The sequence below is a fragment of the Oncorhynchus keta genome, chromosome 32 (genome assembly GCF_023373465.1).
Source record: "Oncorhynchus keta strain PuntledgeMale-10-30-2019 chromosome 32, Oket_V2, whole genome shotgun sequence".
Taxonomy (NCBI): domain Eukaryota; kingdom Metazoa; phylum Chordata; class Actinopteri; order Salmoniformes; family Salmonidae; genus Oncorhynchus; species Oncorhynchus keta.
This window is the reverse complement of record NC_068452.1, coordinates 9,284,554-9,310,213: the sequence shown is the minus strand read 5'-3', so window position 1 is coordinate 9,310,213 and position 25,660 is coordinate 9,284,554. Positions and strand designations below refer to the sequence as shown.

The window sequence follows — 25,660 nt, the reverse complement described above, 5'->3', positions numbered from 1 at the left end:
AGGCCTACGCCGAAAAGCATTAAACGCATCACTTAAAACCCTGTATTGATGGATAGGCAACAATTTGATGTAAATGTCACAATACATGGTTGGCATACATACATTAAAAGAAATAGACAGGGTACCCGGATGTACTGTATAGCCGCACCTCCCCCTATTCGCCTTTCAACCTCGTTCGCTCTCTACACCAACACAACCTCCTCTGCGGATCCACTGTAGCTACTGCAGTGAATCCGTCATCCTTAAAGAGAAAAGGCGAGAGCAAGTCAAGCTGGTCTATATTTATTACAACCAGAAATATTTCCCTGAAACAGTCTTAAAATTGATTGTGCAACGTCGTCCTTTCGAAGTGTTTCTCTTGCGCACCAGCTGAAGCAACCCAACCGACAGAATGGTAAGGAAAACTATAGCTAGCTATTTTAATGTTGAACCGAACGTGTACAAAATCTTACACCATATGCATGCATGCATAGCACTCAAGGCTATCCAAGATCTCTTTGCACTGCGTTCTTATTCTCCGACCAAATGAGCTTGAAAGCGTGTATCACGTTACATTTTTGCACGCACAATTTCATGTTTACAGATATGGCAATATGGCCAACGTTATGTTTTGCTGATTTATCGCATTCTGGTGTGTTCGGAAAAGCTATACTGAGACTTCTCAAAATGTGTGACAAGTAGCTAAACCAACAACCTAGCCAGTTAGCTAAAGCTATAGGCACATGAAAAATGGCGCGAGCTTGTGGGGGAAAAGTGAAACATCGTATCTTTCCTGAACCCGCAAGCAGGCAACACGAACAATATCGATAGGCTGTCACGCCTTAGTTTGTGCATAAATTAGATGCGCTTGTCAACTTGTGTCGGCAATATTCGGCTTTATAACGCAGGTCCAACAAAGCTGGACTAGCACTAGTTTAAACATACTAGATGGTCACAGCAAATGGGCACTTTTCCTGTTTGCCACTTATGAGAGCTGCACGGTACGTTAACGTGGTTCCCGATCAACACAGCTAGCTAGCTACTCGTGGGAATGTGTTAAAAAGAACAGGACTGTTCTAGTTAGTCACTCACATTTATTAATGTTAAACTACATTTCCAGGAAGAAACAATTGCTTCCCAAAGATCCACCTTTTCTTACATTTTCTATATTCCCTCTCGTTACATTATTTGTATTTTATTTTTTTACCAGTCCCAGTACAGGGATCTGAATAAATGGCTTTAAAAGGACATGCATTGCAGAAGGCCAGATACAGTTTCATACTACCCCAGTCATATCAATTTGCATCAGAGTTCCATTTAAAAAGATTGATATCTTGTCGTTCACTGACCTATTTCCTGTTCCTCCCAATTTCCAACAGTCATAGGCCTACATTAATTGTACACGCATAGCCCATGTTTGGGGGGGGTCAGTAGGCGACTTGATTATTAAGCATGAATACTGGACCTGTATGCATTTCTGAAGTGCCAGCATTTAGCTCAGACCAAGTGTGCATAGTGGTTTCAGGAAAAAGAACACAAATGCATCAACCTTAAATACGCTATAGGATCTGAATATTAGCTTCAAACAACAAAATATAAACGCAAAATGTAAAGTGTAGGTCACGTGTTTCATGAGCTGACATAAAAGATCCCTGACATTTACCATACGGACAAAAAGCTTATTTCTCTCTCATTTTGTGCACAAATGTGTTTATGTCCCTGTTAGTGAGCATTTCTTCTTTGCCAAGATAATCCATCCACCTGACAGGTGTGGCATATCACGAAGCTGATTAAACAGCATGATCTTTACACAGGTGCGCCTTGTGCTGGGGACTATAAAAGGCCACTCTAAATTGTGCAGTTTTGTCACACAACACAATGCCACAGATGTTTCAAATTTGGAGGGTGTGCATTTGGCATGCTGCCTGCAGGGATGTCCACCAGAACTGTTTCCAGATCATTTAATGTTCATTTCTCTACCATAAGCCACCTCTAATGTAATTTTAGAGAATTTGACAGTACTTCCAACCGACCTCACAACCACCAACCATGTGTAACCTTGCCAGCCCAGGACCTCCACGTCTGTATTCTTCACCTGAGGGATCGTCTGAGACGAGCTACCCAGACAGCTGATGAAACTGTGGGTTTGCACAACCAAATAATTTCTGCACAAACTGTCATGTCTGTATGGGCAGGCATAAGCTACGGACTACAAACACAATTGCATTTTATCGATGGCAATTTGAATGCACAGAGATACAGTGACGAGATCCCGAGGCCCATTGTGTTGCCATTCATCTGCCGCCATCACCTCATGTTTCAGCATGATAAGGCACGGCCCCATGTCGCAAGGATCTGTGCACAATTCCTGGAAGCTGAAAATGTCCCAGTTTTTCCATGGCCTGCATACTCACCAGACATGTCACCCATTCAGCATGTTTGGGATGCTCTGGATTGACATATGACAGCATGTTCCAGTTCTTGCCAATATCCAGCAACTTTGCACAGCCGTTGAAGAGTGGGACAACATTCCACAGGCCACAATCAACAGCTTGATCAACTCTATGCGAAGTAGATGCGTCGTGTTCCATGTGGCATATGGTGGTCACACCAGATACCGACCGACTGGTTATCTAATCCACCCCCCTACCCTTTCTTAAGGTATCTGTGACCAACAGATGCATATCTGTATTCCCAGTAATGTGAAATCCATAAATTAGGAACTAATGCATTTATTTCAATTGACTGATTTTGTTATATGAACTGTAACTCAGTAAAATCTTTGAATTATTGCATGTTGCGTTTTATATTTTTGTTCAGTGTACTATATACTCCTTTATAGGCTGTCGCTGCAGGCAGCCAGGACTTGGGATGACGCTGATTTGGTTTTAATGGATTCTATTGGTAGATGGATTGTACACTCAGGCTGTATCTTTGAAACCACATTCCAATTGTAAGCAGGCCCTCCGTGAGAACTGTTGAAGTCAAGTGTATTGGGCTCTGACTGCAATATATCACATTTTTCATAAAACGTATTAAGTTCTCAGCTCTTGACAGATAGTGCTGTCATGGTGCTCAAGAGCAAAATGTGTAGCTTACTACCAGCCTTGGCATATACTGTGAAAGTTTTTCAATACAATGTGTGTCGGGAGACTGGCTTGCTTCTTCTTAACCCTTTGTACAGATGTTTTAGATAAACAAAGGGGATGGATTTGGAAGAAAATACTCCTCACTTTCCAAACCCAGTTGTAGTAATGTGAGTACTAACTGGTAACAGTGTTGAATACGCCTAGACATTTTTTTTATTTTTTAGAATGAATCGTTAGTGACAAATTAGTTGCCTGAAGGAAAGGATGTTGAAAAGAAAGTAACAAGATCATTGTTCATTTTATATGTTTGGACTGGCAATTGTGGTACAAACTACGCAGCTGAGTTAGGCCTAAATCCAACCCATCTGCCCTCCCACCATTTTGCAATGTCATAATTACAAAACTAGGTTTACTTCTAGAACTCCCACTGTTTGGTTACCACACAGACATGACTTTACACCAAGGAAATGGTGTAATCCTAACCCCCCCCAGTCCACTTGAATTGAATGCTCTGTGTGACCTAAAGTCAGAGGCACAGGACTGTTGCAGCATCAACACTACTGTGCCAGTGATTTGAAAACACTTTGAGCATGGACATCTATGGGATTCTTGGAGTTGAGGTTAGCCTATATCAAATGAAGAAAGTGTGAGACAAAATGTTGATATTTGCCAAACCAAAAGTAACCCACACCAGTCATAGTGACAAAAGTCACATTGCCTGGACGTTGGAGCCTAATCCCTAAAATACTGTTCATGAAACAAATCGAATGATACTTTTATTGACATTTCCTTTACTATTTTATGACTTCAAGTGATGGGGATATGGAGCCTATATGCACAACGTAGATTATTTTGTTGTATTGTATCCAAAGCTTAGCTAGATGGAAAGACAGGGCCGTGTCTTTCTGGTTGTCAATGATCAGTCTTGGGTTATGCCAGGCTTTGTTGTCAGGAGCAAGTCGAAACAGGTCTCCTACTTTCGTTGTTTTGTATTCATCACAGAGAAAAGGATTTTCGGCTTGCAATCCCGATTCGGATTCTGCAACATATTCCTCATCAGCACATTCTGGATGATGTGTGGATTTACGCAAGGTAGCCTCGCTAGCCATTCTAATATTTGGCAGACATTTCTATCCAAAGCAACTTACTGTCCTTACAGTGCATATGTTTTTAGTATACTGTGCAGTCTGAAAGTATTCAGGCTTCTTGGCTTTTTCCACATTTTGCTGCATTACAGGCTTATTCTAAAATGGATTTAAATTGTTTGTTTTTCCCTCATCAATCTACACACAATACCCCATAATAACAAAGCAAAAACAGGTTTGTAGAAATTTCTGCAAATGTATAATAATAATTTAAATGTATCACATTTACGTAAGTATTCAGAACCTTTACTCAGTACTTTGGCAACGATTACAGCCTCTGCTTCTTAGGTATGACGCTACAAGCTTGGCACACCTTTATTTGGGGAGTTTCTCCCATTCTTCTCTGCAGATCCTCTCAAGCTCTGTCAGGTTGGATGGGGAGCTTCGCTGTACAGTTTTTTTCAGGTCTCTCCAGAGATGTTTGATTGGGTTCAAGTCCGGCATCTGGCTGGGCCACTCAAGCACATTCAGAGACTTGTCCTGAAGCCACTCCTGCATTGTCTTGGCTGTGTGCTTAGGGTCGTTGTCCTGTTGGAAGGTGAACCTTCGCCCCAGTCTGAGGTCCTGAGCGCTCTGGAGTAAGATTTCAACAAGGATCTCTCTGTACATTGCTCCTTTCATCTTTCCCTCGATCCTGACTAGTCTCCCAGTCCTTGCCACTGAAAAACATCTCTACAGCATGATGCTGCCACCACCATGTTTCACCGTAGTGATGGTGTCAGGTTTCCTCCAGACTTGACGCTTGGCATTCAGGCCAAAGAGTTCAATCTTGGTTTCATCAGACCAGAGAATCTTGTTTCTCATGGTCTGAGTCCTTTAGGTGCTTTTGGCAAACTTTAAGTAGGCTGTCATGTGCCTTTTTTACTGAGGAGTGGCTTCTGTCTGGCCACTACCATAATGGCCTGATTGGTGGAGTGCTGCAGGAAGGTTCTCCCATCTCCACAGAGGAACTCTGGAGCTCTGTCAGAGTGACCATCGGGTTCTTGGTCACCTCCATGGTCCCTTCTCCCCAGATTGCTCAGTTTAGCTGGGCGGCCAGCTCTAGGAAGAGTCTTGGTAGATTCAAACTTCTTCAATTTAAGAATGATGGAGGCCACCGTGTTCTTGGGGAGCTTCAATGCTCCAAACATTTTTTTGGTACCCTTCCCCAGATCTGTGCCTTGACACAATCCTGTCTAGAGAATTCTACGGACAATTCCTTCGACCTCATGGCTTGGTTTTTGCTCAGACATTCACTGTCAACTGTGGGACTTTATATAGACAGGTGTGCATGCCTTTCCAAATCATGTCCAATCAATTTAATTTACCACAGGTGAACTCCAATCAAGTTGTAGAAATATCTAAAGGATGATAAATAGAAACAGGATGCACCTGAGCTCAATTTCGAGTCTCATAGCAAAGGGTCTGAATACTTACGTAAATAAGATATGTTTTTTTGTATTTTTAATACATTTGCAAATCTGTCTAAACCTGTTTTCGCATTGTCATTATGGGGTTGTGTGCGTGTGTGGATGAGGATAAAAATGCATTTAATCTATTTTAGAATAAGGCTGTAACGTAACAAAATGTGGATAAAGTCAAGGGATCTGAAAACTTTACTAATGCACTGTATATGTGACCCGAGCAGGAACTGAACCCATGACCCTGGCGTGGCTAATGCCTCTTACCAACTGAGCCACAGAAGTGCTCTATGATATTCAGGAGATAAATGTTTTAACTTGGATTTACATGGATAGTTATTTAGAGGCATTTAGGATAGTCCATGCCCCTTTTTGGCTAGCCGGTCAGTCATGGCCCAAGTCTTTATCTAATAAGGAAGGCACAGCCTTCCTCTATCGGGCCTTTTTTCAATTCCTTTATGTCCCACTGAGATGCGGAAAGGCAGTGGATTGCCCTCATTTCCAGCTCTGGCAGAATCCAGTTCATTCTGTTTGTTCTCATGCATAATGGAGAATGCCACTTCTGAGGGATAAACAAAATGCCTAGAGTGGGATGGACCGAGAATGGGTTTCAAATCTACCTGCCGTTTTAGTGGCAGGTGACAGGATATTGTGTTAATGTTGTTTCACCTATTAACGTACCAAGCTCACATCAATATATTAGCACATCATCACTTTCGTGTGTCAATGTTGAGGTGGTAGTGTACCCCGGACGCAATCGGGACTTTACATAAGATTGTCACCACTCAACTTGTTACAATGTAATCAATGGTAAAATGGCAATATTTCAGACCCTTGGTGCGAATGCCATCTTATTATAGCAACCCAATTCCTATATTGTGAAGAAGAAAATACAGATTTTAATGGTGAATGTTTATTAGCTATGGTTTCCTGTCTTCATTTCTGAATAGACATTAGGTTGGATGGTCATTCTCACCATTCTTTTCCTCTTTTCTTTCTAGGGAAACGAAGCAAGTTATCCCTTGGAGATGTGTACACACTGTAAGTATTTGAGAGCGTCACCGGCAACTTCTCCAATACTGCTGCTGTGATTCAAACAATATCCGCTGTGGGCTGTCCTGTATGTAATATTCAGATATGACTGGAATTTAATCTTAATGTATGCATGTATATACCTTGACCGACAACAATTTTGATGTAAAAAAAAAAAAGTTTAGGCTATGGGATTGCATTGTCTCTGGTTTAAAGAGTGACCGCCCAGTCAACTCCAAAGGCCAGAATCTTCCCGATAGGCGTTGCAGTTTACAAAAGTCTGGGACACTTAAGAGGTAAACAACTGGTACGGTTGGGGGAATTGAGCAGACCAATATATACATCACCACACGCTTTACTGCATACTTCAGCCCTTCACAGTGTGACCCAGTCTCAGACGCTGCTGGGAGGCTTGAGCACTTGGCTGCCACAGCTAAAAAAATGCCTCCCCCCCTCATAAAGGTCAGTTTCAGGGCTGGTGGGAGAGCCTTGTTTATTTTTAGTCTGAGTAATATTCAATTTTTAATTGGTTTGTCACCCTGCTGCGCCATCCCTCCACCCTCATCAAACCACCCACCCCTCAAGAGAAAATGGGGCTAATTAGAGTTTCAGGACTGAACTTTCAGGCTCTACTTTTTCGGGAACTCCCACCTGTGGAGGATTGTGGCGTGCAGAGCCGGAGCTCACCTCAATGTTGACCGGTGTCGAGTGTGTTCGGGGGGCACCTCCCTAACGAGCTGTTACGTTAGGTGTCACAGGGGTGGCCGTCGGACTGTGATTTACGACGGCACGTGTTCCTTTACTTGCCTTAACCCAGAACAATCTCCCTCTCTCTGTTTCTCCCCGCCCAGTCTTGTACAGAATGTGTTTGACTGGAAAAGCAAATGCTAGGTTTTCAATCGTTTTGAGAGAGACCAGACTCGCGTAGGACTTTGTCACGGGTGCAAGTAGACGGTTCTTCTTTCTGGTGTTGACTTAGGGGTCTCACTTCATAAAGACTTGCCACTTTGATGCTTATGGACCAGCTGACACAACCACCACCATCAAAAACACACCTGTATTTAGAGTCACGCCTGGGTTGCGCACCTGCAGGACAATCGACAACAAGAGACTTCGACAGGTCTCAAACCTCAGCCAGCCGATGGACTTCCCCACAGTGGGATATTTTGGGGAGTCTCTACCCACCCCCTCACTCCTGGGAGCAGGGCGTGGGGCAGCTGTTCGCCGTGTCAAGAAGGCACACAACCTTAAATCAGCTGTGCGCACCGAGCTGGCAGGGTCTGAACACTGGGAGCTCACCCAGATCCCTGTCCAGGTCCACTAGTCAGGGCGTTCGTTAGTAGACCCCTAGAATGCTGGTCAGTTCTGTCTTTTACCCCGAATGGTAAAGGTTGGATACGGGGAAGGGGAAGCTGATCCTAGCAGAGGGGCAACTTCTACCCGGGTTAGGTGACTCCCTGTGCAAGGCTGAAGCTGTAGCTAAACAGACAAAATGACTTGCCCTGCAAAGACTGTTTTTCGCTTCAAGAGAACATGGTGACTCTCCTCTTAACACCTTGTGTTTTTCTGTAGTTGTACCCACTTGTACACCCTCCCTCCCCGCTCAGACTAGTCTTAGCACAGTGTGCGTATCTCTTAAGTGGTGATCTTTAGCATCTGCTGAGAGCTTTGGGCGTGTCGTAAGGAGTACCAGTCAAGCATCGTGACGCAGCAGAACCTGGCATGCATGCAAACCCACACACCACACGTATGCATGCAAACCCACACACCACACGTATGCATGCAAACCCACACACCACACGTATGCATGCAAACCCACACACCACACGTATGCATGCAAACCCACACACCACACGTATGCATGCAAACCCACACACCACACGTATGCATGCATGCAAACCCACACACCACACGTATGCATGCAAACCCACACACCACACGTATGCATGCAAACCCACACACCACACGTATGCATGCAAACCCACACACCACACGTATGCATGCAAACCCACACACCACACGTATGCATGCAAACCCACACACCACACGTATGCATGCAAACCCACACACAAGTATGCATGCAAACCCACACACAAGTATGCATGTACACAGACGGCCACGTATTGGCTACCGTGTTCTTTGGAGCAATTCATGATCTGTTCATCAAACTAGAAGAGGATCTGCATCTATAGACAGGTTGTATTTACTTGTTTTTTTTTGTACACACACATTCTCACAGGCACATTCCAATCAAAAAACTCCACAAACGCATTAAGAATATAAAATTAAAAAACAGCAACAAGGTAATAAACCATCCAAATTGAGCTACAAACCAGCACATCAAGACAAATGAACTTCCCATATTGTATAGAGGCAGAGCTGAGAGTATTTATTCGGCAGTTTGGGAGAGCTGCAGTGCTTTGATGCGCACCAGTGGGTGCCGCTTTTTCAGTAAGATCAGCGGTGTGAATCGCCCACATGTAAGGGGGGTTGTGTTTCTGCAGCAGTGAATTAAGTGCGATGGCAACGTCCTTATTATCTGCCTCGTCAGATGCGTGGTTGGTTTATAGGTGTGATATTGGTTAGCTCATTGGTTAGCTTGCTAGCGGTTATATCTCTGGGGGTGGGGGGGGGGGCGCATGATTTGTTTACAGGTCTCTAGAGCAAACCAGTGTCTAGAATTACTATGAAATGACTATTTAGACTCGTACGAGGCTAAATCTTGACACGTGCCTGAATGCTAGTAACACTATCATAGCAAATTGTTGATAACCCAATTGTGGTGGTAACAGTGTTCCTAAAATATCATTGCCGGGGCTTGATTCATGAAGACTTGGGAGACAGTCTCAGAACTCTCAAGCTGTCTGCGTGGTCATTGGTTGTGAGGGAGATGAGGCCCAGTGAGCCGAATTATGAAACCTATGTGAATGTAACACGTTTGTCTCCTTCTGCAGATCAGTTTGTGTTGAAAGCCTCTCCAGCTGGCTGTCTGACTGCAGCTCTCAAAATACCCTCCCCCCTTTTGTGTGTTGGCTTGCCGGGCTTCCTTGTTGCTAGGGGTTTCCCGAGGGGAGGGCAGCACCAGCCATTTAGCTGTGTGTGGAGTGAGGGGTGTTTCTCTCTGCCTTGTGGCTATAAATACTTTTTTCCTCCCATCTATTTGATCTACACTCGTGGACTGTATACACGGACAGAATGGTACCCAGCACTGTCTGGCATATACTGTTGTGCAAGTGTAATTGAATTAATGCAGTGCTGTTGGGGCCTGTGCCTCTGCAGCTACATTTTTGCGTCCCCTGATAAAGAGTTTGTGTCAGGGGAGGAGCTATTGATGTATTTAAAAAATATCTATTTTCTCAGTTTGTATACAAGAGTTAGTCCATCGTTAACGCTGAAATGATTTAGGTGTAAGTTAAATCAGCGTAACTAAAATGATCATCAATGGGCTGGCTATATCCAAATGATTTTCAATGGCATCCTTCCTTGTCTCCAAATGCCTAGAATGGGCTGTTTACATTAAGCGGCTACATTTTTGATTGGATGTTGGATTTTAAGAACCCTCCCCCACAATCCCGTAGAAGGGCGCTGCGTGTTTACGTTTTTTCCAATTTGGTAGGACACATTTTGCAGAGAGTTGCTCACAAATAGATGTAAAAGGGCATCAGTTTTCACTGTGGTGCTGTATTGGCAGCATCCCATAATGTATAGCCGCCATAGTAATATTCTAGTTCTTGTGACACCCCACTCACTTGTTTTGTGGTACATCTAGTGGTGGGTCTCGGTTATGGCAACTGTTGGTTCCTACTTGTTAAGCCTGTCATCATGGTACAACACTGCTGACTAAAACGCCACTGCCACCTCGAGGTGCCCAGAGGAACGCCTCAGCAAACCAAAGCCATATCGGATCAGAGAGAAACTCCAGATTGCCTGTAAACTGTCAAATAAAGCTGATGCAAAATACTTTGTCTGTAGATATGAATTGTGCCTCTAAGACTAATAAAACAAATAGCTTGTTATTTACAGTGAGACTCTGTAGGTGATTTTAATACTAGTGCGAGGTTGATCGTATTAACAAACTACTGGAATATTCTTTCTCATGTATGTCGAATCAAGCATTGTGCACAGCAGCAGGTGAAAGGTTCATTTTGTGAAATCCCGCCCACATTACGGCTCACACTTAGTCTCACTTAAGTCCACCTCACGCTGTTGTGTCTACGTTACGATTAATGCATATCAGTCCAGTGATTAGTGTGTTTCGGAGGCGTCACATGACACAGTGAAAGAGCTTAGAGTGGGGGAACCGAGAGGTGTGCTGCTGCTGTCGCTCAATGTTGGCCACCAGTATCAAACTACACTAGGTGGGCGGTAGCTTGGGACGGCTATGCTATGGCCAGCACTCGCAAGAATTCGGGTAAGAATCAATCGGGGATGGGTAAATCGATTCTAAAGGCCGCAAAGGACCATAACACCAGATGTAAGTGACCAGGTTGGCCCGCTCCCTCCCCCCGTGTGCTGAAAGTGTGCTTCCCGAAACCCGGCGGTGGTGGTTGCTACCCTAGAAAATGGAGTCTGCTGTGTAAAGTTTTGTTCCCCTATATGTGAATCGGTCGGTTTTTAACGCCACCCTTTCTCGCTCTCTCCTTTTCTATTTCAGTTGATGCTGATGAGATTAAGAGGCTAGGAAAGAGATTTAAGAAACTCGACCTAGATAACTCTGGCTCCTTGAGCGTGGAAGAGTTTATGTCCTTACCGGAACTCCAACAGAATCCCCTTGTACAGCGAGTTATCGATATATTTGACACAGATGGCAATGGGGAAGTCGACTTCAAAGGTAAGACTGATATTATGGGGTTAGTCACCTTTTCTAAATTCTAACTTCAAAAGAGCCTTTGTTGTCTGTTTTAGTCTGGTGTCTTTGTTGTAGGTTATCCTTGTGGATAATGACCAGTGCTGTTTCACCTTGAAATGAAATCATCAACCAAATGCTTAAATGTATCATGTTTTTTTTTCTAAGAAGTGTTCGCCTGCATTATGATGTTATGCTGACCAACCTTAAATCAGAAAATGCCTTAACAGTTTTTGGGCCGTTTGGGCATTTTCCTCGAAATCCCCCTCTAGCTCTTATACAACTGAGTGAATGAAATAACGATATCCGACGTGTGTTCATGTTCTTGTTTACTGTCCTTTTTAATTGTTGGTTGACTCAAAATGGCTTCACATTCTTTGACAGAATTCATTGAGGGCGTCTCCCAGTTCAGTGTCAAAGGTGATAAAGAGATGAAATTGCGCTGTAAGTAGACTGCCAACTAATCTCAACTGCTTTCACTGTGACCCCCCCCATTTTAAAGTGATTACCCACCTTTTTGTCGATACACCAATGCTGAGCTCATAAAGCAAACGTTTGTGATTTTTGCTTTTCTGTGTGAAAAAAAATGATCCCCCGTTCTTGGATGTTCAGAAGTTGTTCCTATTTTTAAAATGCGCGTATTGGCAGGTCATTCCAATGACGCTGCGATGAAAACCCAGCGGTCTGACCCAACCTTCCGTCTTCCCCTTGTCCTGTTAGTTGCCTTCAGGATCTACGACATGGACAAGGACGGCTACATATCCAACGGCGAACTCTTCCAGGTCCTCAAGATGATGGTGGGGAACAACTTAAAGGACACCCAGCTCCAGCAGATTGTTGACAAAACCATCATCAACGCAGACAAAGATGGCGACGGGAGGATATCCTTTGAGGAGTTTTGTGCGGTGAGTCGAAGAAACGACGCTTTAACTCTGCGATAGGGTTGCACAGTTCCTGAAACTTTCCGTAAAATGTTCACAAGTTTTTGAGAAATCCCATTTGGGGGATAATCAGGAAATCCTCCCAACAGGGATTTCTGCAACAAAAAAAACCTCTGAATTTATCTGAAATGTTGCAATCATATTCCCATGATCATGATCGCGGTGCGTCACTTCTGTTCAAATTCTAAAGGTGTCTGTTGCGTCCGTGACAGTTTCTTGCCCCTCTTTGTCTTCCATTAGGTGGTGGGAGGATTAGACATACACAAAAAGATGGTTGTGGACGTGTGACTGACCTCACAGGCCCCAGCAAAAAAAAATCCCTTTTCGCTTTCTTCTCCATTTCTGAGGATCTGCTCAAGGTGTCATCCAGCAACGCTCTTCTGTGTATTTTTCAATGGAAGTATTTTTTTCTCTGTGAAGCCACTTCTTTTTTTTTTCAACCCGAGCCTTCTGACGCCAACCATTTTATAGTGTTATCGAACATGAGTTCTCTCAATAACCCGGTGTAGCACTTTAAAAGCCTGAAGGACAGCTTTTTATCATTGAGCGAGTATTTCAGTTTGGTGGAGGAAGGGTTAGTTTGTTTCTCTTTGATTTTGAGGCAGTCGGGATTTTTTTTTTCATATTTATTTTGGTCTTGGCTTTTTTTGGGGGGTGGGGGATGTGTGTAGTTAGCTGTGATGTAACTTGATGTACTTGATTTCAACACAACACAAAAATAGAGCATGAAGTGCCATTCAGAACATATAATAAACCGGTTGAATATAATGGTATACATCTTTTTCTATCAACATTCGGTAGAATTAGCTTATTTCAATGTGCATACTGCACGATTCAAACAATCCAATTACATTTTCCTGGCAAATGCTTTCCCTGCTTCTTTCACTCCCAATATTTTGAACAGCTACGTTTTTAAGATCATGTAAGACAGCCTTTTTTTTATATATATATAAATAAGGGGGATTGTGCACTATACCTATTTATATTGTCAGGGACATCGATCATCTTGCTTTGAAGATGCAGTGGAGTAGAGAGAATAATATTTACATTTCTGCACATACAAGCTTACGGTTTTACTTCAAAAACAAAGTCTCTTTTTTTTTTTTGAGTCACTGGTTGGTTATGCGAATAATTTTCACCTTAAGTCTCTTATTCCAACAAAAAGCACGTCTTCATTCTGGATGGTAGGACATCACAGGCCATTAGAATATTCTCGTTCATGTGTTTTTGTATTTACTGCTTTCGTCAGCCATGTTAAGTTACAGATATGGATTGGCTACAGACTAACAAATAGAAGTAGAGATGAGTGCTTTTGGTTTAAATGCTTGTGATACGGTAAATCTAGCTTTTTGGGGGGGGGTTTGCATTTAACAACTTAAGGCAGAGCTGAGGTAACTTAAAGTAAGTAGGCTACAGTTAGGACATTGAGGGATGTTAAGTTGGTTCGGCCTATGAGAGGCGTTGATTTCAACGTACACATTTTGCCGCCTTGACCATGTAATTTGCATCTATTTCATGAGCATCTTTTAATTCAGTTTCTCAAACATTGTATGGACTCTTGCCGTGAGTTGACGTAATAGTGCAAGGTCACAGGTGGGCTGTCCCTCTTCCTCCTGAACATTCTTCTTCATTTTTTCTTGAGAAGATGCAACTGACAAGGGCATTTTATTATAAAGCTACCAACGTTCTTTACACAGAGAGAGGGGGGGACAAGACGGAACAGGTTTTATTTGTATCTATACATTTTATGGAATTTAAACGTGTTTTTTTAAGTTTATGGCTCTGCTTTTTTGCTCAACTGAATGCACCAACGGGCGGGTGTTCAAGTGCGTGATCCTGTGCCGCATGCGCCCGCCTCGCACCGCTGTTTTGTCTTCAATGGCGTGCTGCACGACGATGGCTCTTATCTGATCTTAAAAGGCCCCCGAAGTCTTGTGATGTGCTTGCATGACATGGAGGGCCCCCCCCCCCCTTTTTTTTCCTTCTTTGTGCATGTAGATCCATTTTTTTTTTTTGAAAATCTCTGTTTACATATGAATCTTAATGTTAATATATTATAACAAATGAAAATGACATGTATATGGATGTTGCCAAAAAAAAAGAATTGGTGAATGTTGAATAAATATGGAAATGACTCAAAGTAACTCCACTTACATGTAACTGTTATTCTAAACAACTATAATCTTTTGGATATCTCTGTCACTTCTATTCCAGCAAAGCTTCACTTATGCCCCAGAGTAGCCTACCAGCTCTGTTTCAGGGGGAAACCATTCGAGATGTTTTTTTTTTTGTTGTATATATTTTTTTCTTTACAGATATATTTGTTATTAACATGGTAGTATTAGTGGTCCCTCCTTTATTTTTAGTTTTTTTTTTAGGTTTGTGCTAAATGTGTCCACTTTTGGAGGAAAGGGATCTGTGTGTGTGTGTGTGTGTGTGTGTGTGTGTGTGTGTGTGTGTGTTTTATTATGGGGTGGTATAGGGTGGAGGCAAAAAAAACGGTTTCAGTCTTAGGTTTTTACCTTCTTATCCATCTCTGCATGCTGCATCTGCTGTGGGAACCATTTGAAACTTCATACATGAAAAAGAGAAATAAACGATTTGAAAGTTAGGAGGCTGTGAATTGTGTGACAACACATGCATTATGTATCCATGCATTGTGACCGTGGCAAGGTGGCGCTTAAATTAGAATGAATGCAGTCGGGATAGCACACTGCAGAATATGTGTGAATGCGCTTTGATAGAAAGCCAGACAATTTGTTAAAGACCAGCAGCAAAGGGATATTTGTCCTATGAAAGTGGGGGAAATGTGTTTTATATTGATGATTAGCATCCCCACATGTATGACAGTTTTAATTAATAGGACAACCATAATTCTATTGTACTGAAAAATGCACTCAACCAAGCAGGAGCAGAATGCACGGATGGATGGTCATTGGGTATGTTATTGTTATACTCCAAACTGGCCGCTAGATGGGAGCATAAGAGGGCTATAAAAAGAAGTTGCTATTGAGTGTGGGTGAATCTCAAATATTTAACTTGTGTCCTCTCCTTGTCTCCTCAAAATGGTTTCTTCCCTCCTCGGGCCTTGTTTTTAGGAGGTGAAAAAAACGTGTGTCTTCAGAGTTGTGCAGAGGGTAGTGCGTAGGGCCCAGTACATTACCGGGGCCAAGCTTCGTGCTGTCCCAGGACCTCTATGCCAGGCGGTGTCAGAGGAAGGGCCCAAAAATTGTGGGAGACTCCAGCCACCCTAGTCAGACAGTTCTCTCTGCTACCGCAGGGGCAAGTTTAGGTCCAAGCTTCTAAACAGCTTCTAACCCCAAGCCATAAGACTCCTGAACATCTAATCAAATGGCTACCCAGACTATTTGCATTGCACCGTCCCCCATCACTTTTTAATAACTCTACCTACATGTACATATTACCTCGACTAACCGGTACCCCCCTGTATATAGCCTCGCTATTGTTATTTTACTGCTGCTCTTTTAATTATTTATGTTATTTCTTACTTTTTAGGTATTTTTCTAAACCAACAATGCAGGTAAGTGCTAGTAAGTAAGCATTTCACTGTAAGGTGTTGTATTCGGCGCATGTGACAAATAACATTTTATTAGATTATTAGTTACCGAACGGCTTTTCACGAGCTTGCCCCGGACTTAATATCTTGACACGCTTTCTGAATAAGATCAGAATTAATTAGACTTACTAATGAAAGATTAAAGCAGTGTCATCTTGAGTGCTGCATCTTCGATTCACATTGCCTTCTGTTGCAATCAAGCACTGCACCCAACTGTTTAGTATATATATATATATATATATATATATATATATATATATATATATATATATATTTTAAACGGGGAAAAGAAGAGGCAGAAAATGTCTCGGAAGCTGGGTTTGATTTCAAGCTCAAGGCCACCATCAATTGTAATCAGATACCCTTTATCTTACACCCCAAATAATACCCATGGATGTGTGCGCTCACACATACATTCCCCTTCCCTCAGATAACGTGTCACTGTTTCCTGAACGGTCCTAATGGAGCTCGTGCAGAATGTGGCCAGTTGTGCCCGTCACTGCCAATTAAAATTCCCATTTGTGTTCCTCAGCCGAGCCACACATGGACCTCCGAAAGACTGCCATTCTCGTGGAACCTACTCATCTGTTTGTGATTTGGACTTTCAGTGAGTCTCCAGATTTATTTTTACACAACCCAACATGAAAGACACCAAGAGCCAACTTCAAAAACGCTGAACCCTACACAAATACAATTACGACCAATGGGTAATTTCAGACATGTTATTTGGGGGGGTGAATTTCCCTTGATTTCAACAGGTCTAGCTAGAGGTTGTTTTTTTGTTAAGTGTGAAGTCGATTCGATTGCATGGTTCTTCAGATGGAGGATACAATGAAAATTGACCCGAGTATGAATAACGAATCAACTGCATTTATGGTACCTAACACAGTTCATTGAACGTTTAAAACATTTAGCATCTAAAAACTTTCATTGTACATTAGACAAAGACCATAGTTGTTCTTAGTAATTCCCAGCAGTACTGATGGCCTTGGATAGATAACCCGTGGAAGAAGCTCCAACTGTTACACCTTTATTCGTATGAAAGGAACCCGTACTCGATTTGAACCTCTGGTTGATCTTGAGGACCTTTATACTGTATAGAAAACCTCTGGGAGGCTTAGTAGCTCAGGTTACCTGAAAATGCCACAATGTGAAAAGGGACAGCACAAGTTGGAATGAACTCCAGACATCCTACAGCTACGCTAGCATGGGGGGAAAATCAGCCTCATTTGTACAGGTTTCAGAATCAATTTCTCTGAGGTGTGAACGACTAAACCAGAACTTCTAGACCAGAACCCATAGCTCAACCTGACGCATACTGCCGAGCAATAGAGAAAGGTACTGTAGGTTGGCTTTGGAGTGAGAATATAGAGATTGGTGAGAGTTGCTTGACAGGATTGGGGTCAATTAAAATTGGAATGTGGTGAAGTATGAATTGTTGATCATAATGGAACGACACATCTCTCAAAAAAATATTAGCCTTTGAGAAAAGTAGTTTTCTTATTTGTATCAATGTCTGTCATTCTTGAATCGTGTGATGGAATTCCCCCCCAAAAAAGAGAATGTATAGCTTTCCAAAAACCCAACTCAATTGGTGATAGATTCCCTGTTTAATGAAAACCACTCTCTGACCGATCTCCCAGCTGAGCTTCATGTGGTTCTGATTACTCTGGGCTACTTAGTTCCACTAAATGTCATGCAACCCAATAGTTTATTTAATGATTATGTTGGTTTTCCAGCTCTTTTAATGAGGCTCGCTCATAGGTTACCTGTGCCCTGTGGATGTTCAAAAGCCATTTTCATCAAATTATCTGTATATTTGTTTGCTGTACAATAAAATCAATAAGTTGGGTAATTGAGCCGACAAGATTCTTCACCTCGCATGGTCGTTAATATCGAAAATACTTATTTTTGATTAGCCTACTAAGCTCAACTCCAAGGTGAAGAAAGTTTCTGATGAACTCCACCACCGGAGTTGAGCAGAGACCAGGTAAGCATTTCATAATTTAAATTTTAAAAAAGACTATTGACCTTGGCCGAAATCAATATATTCTAAGATGAATTCCACAAACTCTGGTCTCTGCTCAACTCCATTGGTGGAGTTAATCAGAAACCCTGCACCATGGAGTTGAGTTTAGTCAGCAAATGTGGTACCAAAAGTCTATAGTTCCTTTACAATGCAGCATTAATGAGACCAAATACATTAAATACCATCTATCAAGAATAAACTTGGTCTAGGCATCCATCCTAATATTAATCCAGTGAGATAATAACACTATCAGCATCCCATGTCAATGAGATTTGATATTGCTCGAAGGACTTGCAAACTTTAAGGTTTGATCAGTTGTTTCAGGCAAAGCAACAAAGAGTTATGTTATGAGGATGTGACTTGATAGAGATTACAGGACATTAAGACAGAGGACCCTAAAGTGAATATTCCCTCTCCTTCCTCGTGCCCGACCGTTGTCTGAGAGGGATATGGCCTCTGGCGGGATCCCCGGTACAATGTGTGTAAGTCTGCCCCAAATGGTACCCTATTCCTTATATATTGCACTACTTTTGACCAGAGCCCTATGGGCCTTGGTCAAAAGCAGTGCACTTTATAGAGAATAGGGTGCTATTTGGGATGAAGGAAGCCTAGAAGTATCAGTGTCCTCACTGATTGGGATGCGACTAATTAATGGAACACTGTGAATTGGGGCAAAGAAGGGGTCATTAGGAGTTCATTGCAATTCTCAGATAACGTAATTTCACCTGAAACATGATCGGTAGTAAACACTTTCGGCCATCTTGTTCTAGGTGTCAGGTGGGCCATAAAACCACAAACTGTTCCCCTTAGGTGTGTCGTGTAGGGGGCGATATCAACACAACAAAAAATTGCAATAGTGAAATGTTATTTACATTTGGCAAGGGAGGGTCTAGGCAAATCCCTTTACAAACAGATAATTGTTCTAAATTAAACAGCGTTGTGAGACAATAGCATTGTGATTAAGTCCGGCGGGTAGGAGATTGGCATCTTGGTGCCTCTGATTTGCAGCAACAATGCTGTGCACCCAGACTACCGGTACAGTTACACACCTGTCTGATGATAACGCGACTCTCCTTACATGTGCCCCAGCCAGAGTGGGTAGCAAGCCTATCTATCTCTCCATCAGACAGCTGCCAGCCTACTAATGAAGGGACCTGACGAGTCCGTCCGGATGGGTTGACTGCATAGGCTGGGCTGCTGAACACGGTGCCTCGGAAGCACTCCTCGGATGAAACTGAAACGCACTGAGTGGTGTGTGTGCTGGGTTGAATGGTTTCCCAATCTTCATAAACTTAAAGATGCAGTCCCAGATCTTAAGCACTTACAAATTTAGAACATATACGAATTGCAACAAAAAAATAATTTTGGGGACCCATTTCAAAATGAAATCCCCGGAGCATCACTTTAACAGTGAGATTCCCATTGAGTGGTGTGTGTGTGTGTGTGTCTGCGCTGGATTGAAGGGTTCACCATAGACATTACAGTAAGATTCCTTTATTGTCTCTAATGTCTATGGTTTGTCCCATCAAGACAGTGAGCAGAGCTTAGACAGACCAACACAGCTCCTCGAATAACCGAGTGTAAAGGATCTATGTAATAAAGTGATACATGGTGTGGATGTGATTGAAGTGGGGCCAAATCCAAATGAGCAGACTGTTCAGTCAGGGCCAGATCCTGAGGCTCCCACGGTGCAAACTGATATTCGACTATGGCTGAAGGATTCATAAGATCCCAAGTTACAGGACCCTGAAAGGGTTCAGGTCTCTACTCACACGCTCTACCAGACTGCATGTGTGGTGAGTCAAAGGCAATGACACTTCAAAAACGTTTCTAAAGCCCTGTTTATACCGGTTTCTAACAAGGCATAATTTGTTCTCATCTTGTCGACATCCTGATTGTCCCCACATTTTTAGACAGGTGTAGACAATTAAAAGACTAATTGTGATCTAATTTTGATCAGATCTTCCTGACCAACTCCGGAGGTAGTCGGGGACCCATTGTACCTGGATATCAATCAAGTGTATACAGATCTGGATGATCAAACTATTGAAATCCTCATACAGGTCTCTAAATTAATTGGCACCATTGGCTTATTGCATCAATTATCTTAAAATTAATAAATTAACATAATTTTGAAACAATATCTGTCAAAAAATGTGCATACAGGGAGGGACCAGGATATCTGGTCACAATATGGACAGACAAAATACACATTTTACTGCCATGTGTAGACGTAACGGCTATGTGGGCACAATCAGAATGTGGATAGGATCAAGAGAAAGGATAGATGTTAGCACCAGGTATAAACCAGACTTAAACTATGTGTGCATCCTAAATGGCACCCTACTCCCTATTTAGTTCCCTATAGACCCTGGTCAAAAGGAGTGCACTACACAGGGAATAGGGTGCCATTTGGGATGTAGACCATTTCTGTTGAAAGCACTACTCATTACTATGTGTGCTGGTCCTAAAGGAGCTCTTCGTACTGTGTTGACTGTTGCATCAAACTGGTTATTTTGTGCTTCGTGACAGTAGCTCTGTTGTATTCCACAAAAAATAAATTATGGTATGCTAAAGAAAGAGTGACCCTACATGACACAGAAACAAAAGGGCACTAGATGTCACTGCTGTACACAATATAGTATTGTCTGGAAAGGGTGGGTGGGAATCCTTTCACAACTTTAATATTTGTGTGTCATCTTTTGAGGCAGTTTCATTATTGTGCAAATTACATTATTGTGCAAATGACAAACATATAAACAATGTCAAAAAAAAGAAGCAAAAGACAGATAAACAATATAGAAACATATGATAGTTTTTCTGACAGCACAAGACTCGTGTTTTTAATCAGAAAACCGCTCATGTTGTAATCCTATGGTAATTTACAAAACTTATATAATGAATAATATGAAAAGGTGACAGAACAAGCTTAGCCTATTCTGCAAACACAACTGGTAACATACTCCCTGAAAATAGATTATTATTTATTTTTTAAAGTTACTTTGTTAACAGTTAATAGATTAATGTAAATAAGAACATTTATATTAAAACTATTAAAATCTTATTCAGAAATGGATCGAGTGATGTAAATTATGAGTTGGAAAACAGACAAAGGCACGGCAGCTCTAGCCTCGTACAACCATCCTGGACTAGCGAGCTTACATTCTGTTTTGCTACGAGATCAGGATGGTAGTACGAGGCTACAACAACTCTATAGTAAGAATCTGAATCTTCTTGTATATGTGCACTTTACCAGCCTCAGGTTGGAGCCCTTAGGTTGTGGGCCGTCTGCATCCGTTGCCGTCTCCTCTCCATGGCCTGCTGTTTCTTCAGTTCAATCTCCACCACAGAACATTTCCCAGCTGCTTCACTCCCAGTGCCTTGTTGATTAGCTGTGCTCCCAGCTACACAAGTGCTTTTGACCCGAGTACTTTCGTATGACCCTTCTCCTGCTGCAGGGTTCTGTGGCCTATACGTGGAGTTAGTGCCAGCATTTCCAGCTGAGGAAATGGAACTCGGTCTTTCAGAACCAGAGACCACAGTAACAGGTACTTTTTGGTATTGAGAGAGTGGGTGAAAGTGCTACCGTTCCAGGGGGCCAATTGTAAATAAACTGAATTGTTGGGATATTTGGATTGTGTGGTCTCAGTCGTTTGATTTACATTGTATCTGCTGCTATTCAAAAGTGCAGAGACACACTTCTGTCTTTCTGTGTGATTACTGGGCAGGAATTGGGAGCGTGTGATAACAGGGTCCTCCATGCTCTGTACCTGGCTTTCCAGGTGATCACATGCTTGGCACAATAGGTCATCGTCTTTGTCATCCCAGATGGAGTCAGAAGCAAAGAGAGAGTCCAAGTCGTCCTCTGGGATGACGCTGTGGCTAGCTGGGGCCTTGCTGATACCTGTTCCCTTCATATTGCTGTTCTCTGTGGGCTTGTGGTAAGAGCTATTCTCAACCTGAAGGGGCCACATTGAATAAGAGTTGGTGAAGTTTGATGTGCTTGAGCTGGTTGAGATCGATGTACTTTGAAAAAGAGGCACCTGCGGCCAAGCCTTTATTCCATTAAACAGGCGCTGTGTTTGCTGGCTAAGTTGGTAACTGGACTCCATTGACGGAGCTTTGTTGATTGGAAAGAGACCTGGTTGGTTTTGCTGTATGTTCCTATGTGGTGCTGGTTTGACAGTGTCGGGGACATTACCTACTTTTGGTAATGCCTCCGAGAGGATACTTTTTGATTGTACATTAGGATTTGCTTCAAGCGTGAATGTTTTTCTGTTTTTCACAGTTTCATTCTGTCCTTTGGACACCGCTGGTTTTATGTCTCTACTTCCTTGAAGAGCGTTTTTGGGAATGGCTGAGGGGTTGTTGTTTTCATGTTTTGTTTCATTCGATCCTTTTTGGGTCGAACAATGATTAGGAGCGGCAAAGAGGTCTGGGTTTTGGGTCATCTCAAATACCAGCGAGTCATCCAGCAAATCGTCATTTTCCCAGTCGTCGTCAAAGTTATTATTTGCTGAGCATCTTTTGACAGGATGCGATGAGGAGACGGTCGAAGTGTGGCCATGTATGGAATAAGGATATTTTCCAGGAATTACTTTGGAGGACATAGTGGGCGCAGTCTTCACCTCCAAGGACTGAGGCAATGAATTCTGACTTAAGTTCAGACTTATGTGTTGAGTTGGTCCATCAAATAAAAAATCCAAATCATCTTCCATCTCATGGTCAGGAGGTATCTGGTCTTTGGAGTTTCTCATGCTGTTTGTTTTAAGAGCGGACTGTGTACTTTCAGGTGTGCCATTACTCAGTAAGGGAGGAGGCTGGTTCTCGATGCCATCTAAATCCAATGTGTCCTCCGAGTCGGTCCTCCAAAGCACCAAATTCTGCTTGTGCATATCATTGACTCGTTCTTCGTCTTGCCGAAACATGTTGAAATCAAACTGTTTCGCCAACTTTAAAAGGTTGTCCACTCCATTTGTCCTGTAGGGAAATATTTGTTTTTAAATTAAAAGCTATTTGCAAGTGACAAGCTCTGTTCTAATAATTGTACAATGTAGCAGAGAGGAGAGAGTATGTTATCTTGTCTTGGGGATAACCTTGGGGATTTCTTCTTGGCCCTGGGCTGCTGCATCTCTGGGGTGCAGGGAATAGCACTGTCTCCAATCCACTGGAGCAAGGATGACTCTGGAACTACAGGTCTCCCATGCTTAAATAAGATCAATTATAATAATATTACTACAGTAAACATTTCAGAATAACATAGTATCTGTGAGTATTGAACAGCACTATACTAAGAAAGAGCCAAATGAAAAAGAGTGGATATATGATGAGAAAAATCACAGTTTAGTTATGAACTTTGTGCTAGTTTGAATACATTCATTTGATGGCACACTTGTGGCTAGCTAGCCAGAGTATTACCAACCTTGGGAGCTATTCTGTTGACAATATCCGAAATGTCCACAATTCCAACATTTGCAGAGTACTTCTTGCCTCTTTTGCTAACTAAGAAGGAACATGAAAAAAGTTAAGACAGATAAGCGGAGGTAAACTTTAAAAATGTATTATCACTGCTTAGCCTGGCAACATGCAGAGTTATGTAAATATAATTGCCTGTCTTAAGGGGTGAAGGGGAAGTGGCATCCCAAATGATATCCTGTTGAAGTTCTGATTCATTCATTGGTGACTCTCCTTTGTTGAATACATTGTTGTATCTTGATCTTGTCACACGAGTTGGCTTCTTGAAATCTGATGGTAGATATGTGAATGATTATGTCATCTTAATTGGCTCACACGGTAACCGTTAGCTAACTAACTAAACCAAACAAAAGAAGTAGCTAACGACATGCCATTAACTCCTAGCTAGTCAGCGGACTAAACTTCCTTCAACATGGAGTGGAGGTTAGTCCACTACTAGCTAGTTGGCTTTAGGCACCATCTCACCAGAAAATAACTAACGTTATATAACTAGCTAGCAACGTTTGTAGCGCGACACTGCACATTAGTTAGCTAGGCACGGTGCACAGCTAATAAGCTGTTTTCATTGCTTACGTTACGGGCTACAAGAAGAGCTAGTTAGATCAGTGACTGATCAATTCAACACATCATTCATGGCTTGCAAGCTACCGACCTTGACAGGTTTTTGGCGAAACAATGAGAGATGGAGTTGCCTGCGTTTGTTTGAGGCTTCTTCTCAGTCTGTTTGTTTTCGGTTTCCCTCCACCTTGCCTGCTCTCGTCTGAACCTTCTGTCATTCCCGACGCGAGCGTATCACATGTTCGCCATTCTGTCATACTGTTCGCAGGGATAGTAACTGGCATTTATAATGAAACTTGATATAAAGATGTGTAGGTACCAGAATGTCTTTAGCTACATCGTGTAATAGCGAAATGTAGACACGTTGTTTAGGAACAACATCAGAGATTCAAACATTCCGCCATGTTGTTCCCATGATTCAGTTCCACTTCCGTTTCAGAAAGTATTTTTGTTCGAGGCCCTCCAATTTGCGTTGTTGCTGCACATCACATACACGCTTGCATAGAGCTCCAACGACAACATACAACTGAAATAGCTCCTGTTCCGAATTGGAATGTCAGCTTTGTTAGAAATTATTTTTGTCAAATTTGGTTAAGTAAAGGATACATTAAATTCTTATTTATGTATTATTATTATGTATCTATATATTCAACAGCATAGTCCATGTTTATTATGTGGTCTAGATCTTTTAATATGGCACAGCTTTCTCTGAAACCACAGTGCCGGGTTATCATTATCCCACCTGCCCCCTTAACTAACTAGGCCTACTTGTTATTCTGATAGATGTTATAATGTAACTTGAATGTAATGTAAATGGATAATGTCTATTTAAAAAAAAAAAAATCACCCAAGGGGAGGGAGAAGCAATGACTTTCAGAATGGACATTTCTTTTTGTTCTTGAAGAAGAAATAACTTATAAGAAATTGTATTGTATGAATTGTATTCCCATTTTTGTCCAGGCACCTCATCAGGCTCTTTCTCTGAAAAGACTGGAGGCAATGTCTGCTGCTGCTGCGGCACAGTGAAAAGTCACAGTAACACCCTCTGTCACACCAAATGTGAACACTCCACCCAAATGATAGTGAGATGAAAGAGCAGGGGCCATAGGCCCGTCACTTCCAATTTAGGTATGAAGCGTCAAACCCGCAGCCAGGAGATGCCTTGGTGGCCTCTTTTGTTGGAAAATTCCAAACCAAAATGTCATTTGCCTTGGAGGGAATACCATGACTGTACAGAGCCCCACACCTCTCAACACATTGTCCTTACTTCATTTGTTTATCTAGCCATAGGTGGTCATATGGCACCTAATGTCGAAGCACCTAATTGGTGAGTTCATTAGGGGAATGTCATTGGTGTGAATGGGGCATTTGCAGATCACAGTAACAGCTGTGGTAGTTTGGTGGAATTACAGAGAGAACCCTAGCACCGTCTGCTCCTCTGGTGCCTGAGTGCTTTGCCACTGGCGGTGTGGGGGTTCATCAGAAACCACTGGGCCTTAAATTCAAAGGGCAAGATATAAGCATACAGATAAATGTCATTCCTTGCAGGCAACAATGGGTGATATTTTGGACACATAAAATATGCCAAA

At 42.3% G+C, this 25,660-nt stretch overlaps 2 protein-coding genes across 4 annotated transcripts; one reads left to right on the top strand and one right to left on the bottom strand.

Moving 5' to 3' along the window:
* The first annotated feature begins 143 nt into the window (after positions 1 to 143).
* LOC118382807 (calcineurin subunit B type 1) lies at positions 144 to 17,883 on the top strand. Of its 3 annotated transcripts, none has more exons than XM_052490643.1 (7): positions 144 to 394; positions 6,615 to 6,654; positions 11,300 to 11,476; positions 11,876 to 11,935; positions 12,212 to 12,396; positions 15,949 to 15,973; positions 16,542 to 17,883. In XM_052490643.1, the coding sequence occupies exons 1-6, from the start codon at positions 392 to 394 to the stop codon at positions 15,958 to 15,960; spliced, it is 477 nt and encodes a 158-aa protein (XP_052346603.1). In that variant the 5' UTR covers positions 144 to 391; the 3' UTR covers positions 15,961 to 15,973; positions 16,542 to 17,883. The 3 variants fall into 3 exon arrangements, with proteins under 3 accessions (XP_052346603.1, XP_052346604.1, XP_052346602.1); XM_052490644.1 differs by having other exon boundaries at positions 16,440 to 17,883; XM_052490642.1 differs by lacking the exons at positions 15,949 to 15,973; positions 16,542 to 17,883 and adding an exon at positions 12,673 to 14,581 and having other exon boundaries at positions 149 to 394.
* A 2,307-nt stretch (positions 17,884 to 20,190) lies between these two features.
* On the bottom strand, positions 20,191 to 24,550 carry LOC118365014 (ewing's tumor-associated antigen 1 homolog). The gene is made up of 5 exons (XM_035746899.2): positions 24,166 to 24,550; positions 23,649 to 23,783; positions 23,461 to 23,540; positions 23,135 to 23,244; positions 20,191 to 23,018 (listed from the first exon to the last, which is right to left on the bottom strand). The coding sequence occupies exons 1-5, from the start codon at positions 24,353 to 24,355 to the stop codon at positions 21,443 to 21,445; spliced, it is 2,091 nt and encodes a 696-aa protein (XP_035602792.2). The 5' UTR covers positions 24,356 to 24,550; the 3' UTR covers positions 20,191 to 21,442.
* Positions 24,551 to 25,660: the final 1,110 nt, after the last annotated feature.

Excerpts from the sequence above, each read along its gene's own strand:
- LOC118382807 (XM_052490642.1), top strand. Across the intron at positions 11,477-11,875 it reads TGGGGAAGTCGACTTCAAAG|AATTCATTGAGGGCGTCTCC; the intron begins GTAAGACTGATA and ends ATTCTTTGACAG. Across the intron at positions 12,397-12,672 it reads CCTTTGAGGAGTTTTGTGCG|GTGGTGGGAGGATTAGACAT; the intron begins GTGAGTCGAAGA and ends GTCTTCCATTAG.
- LOC118365014 (XM_035746899.2), bottom strand. The coding sequence starts at position 24,355 with ATGCCAGTTACTATCCCTGCGAACAGTATGACAGAATGGCGAACATGT. Across the intron at positions 23,784-24,165 it reads TTCGCCAAAAACCTGTCAAG|ATTTCAAGAAGCCAACTCGT; the intron begins GTCGGTAGCTTG and ends ATCTACCATCAG. Across the intron at positions 23,019-23,134 it reads GCCAAGAAGAAATCCCCAAG|GACAAATGGAGTGGACAACC; the intron begins GTTATCCCCAAG and ends ATTTCCCTACAG.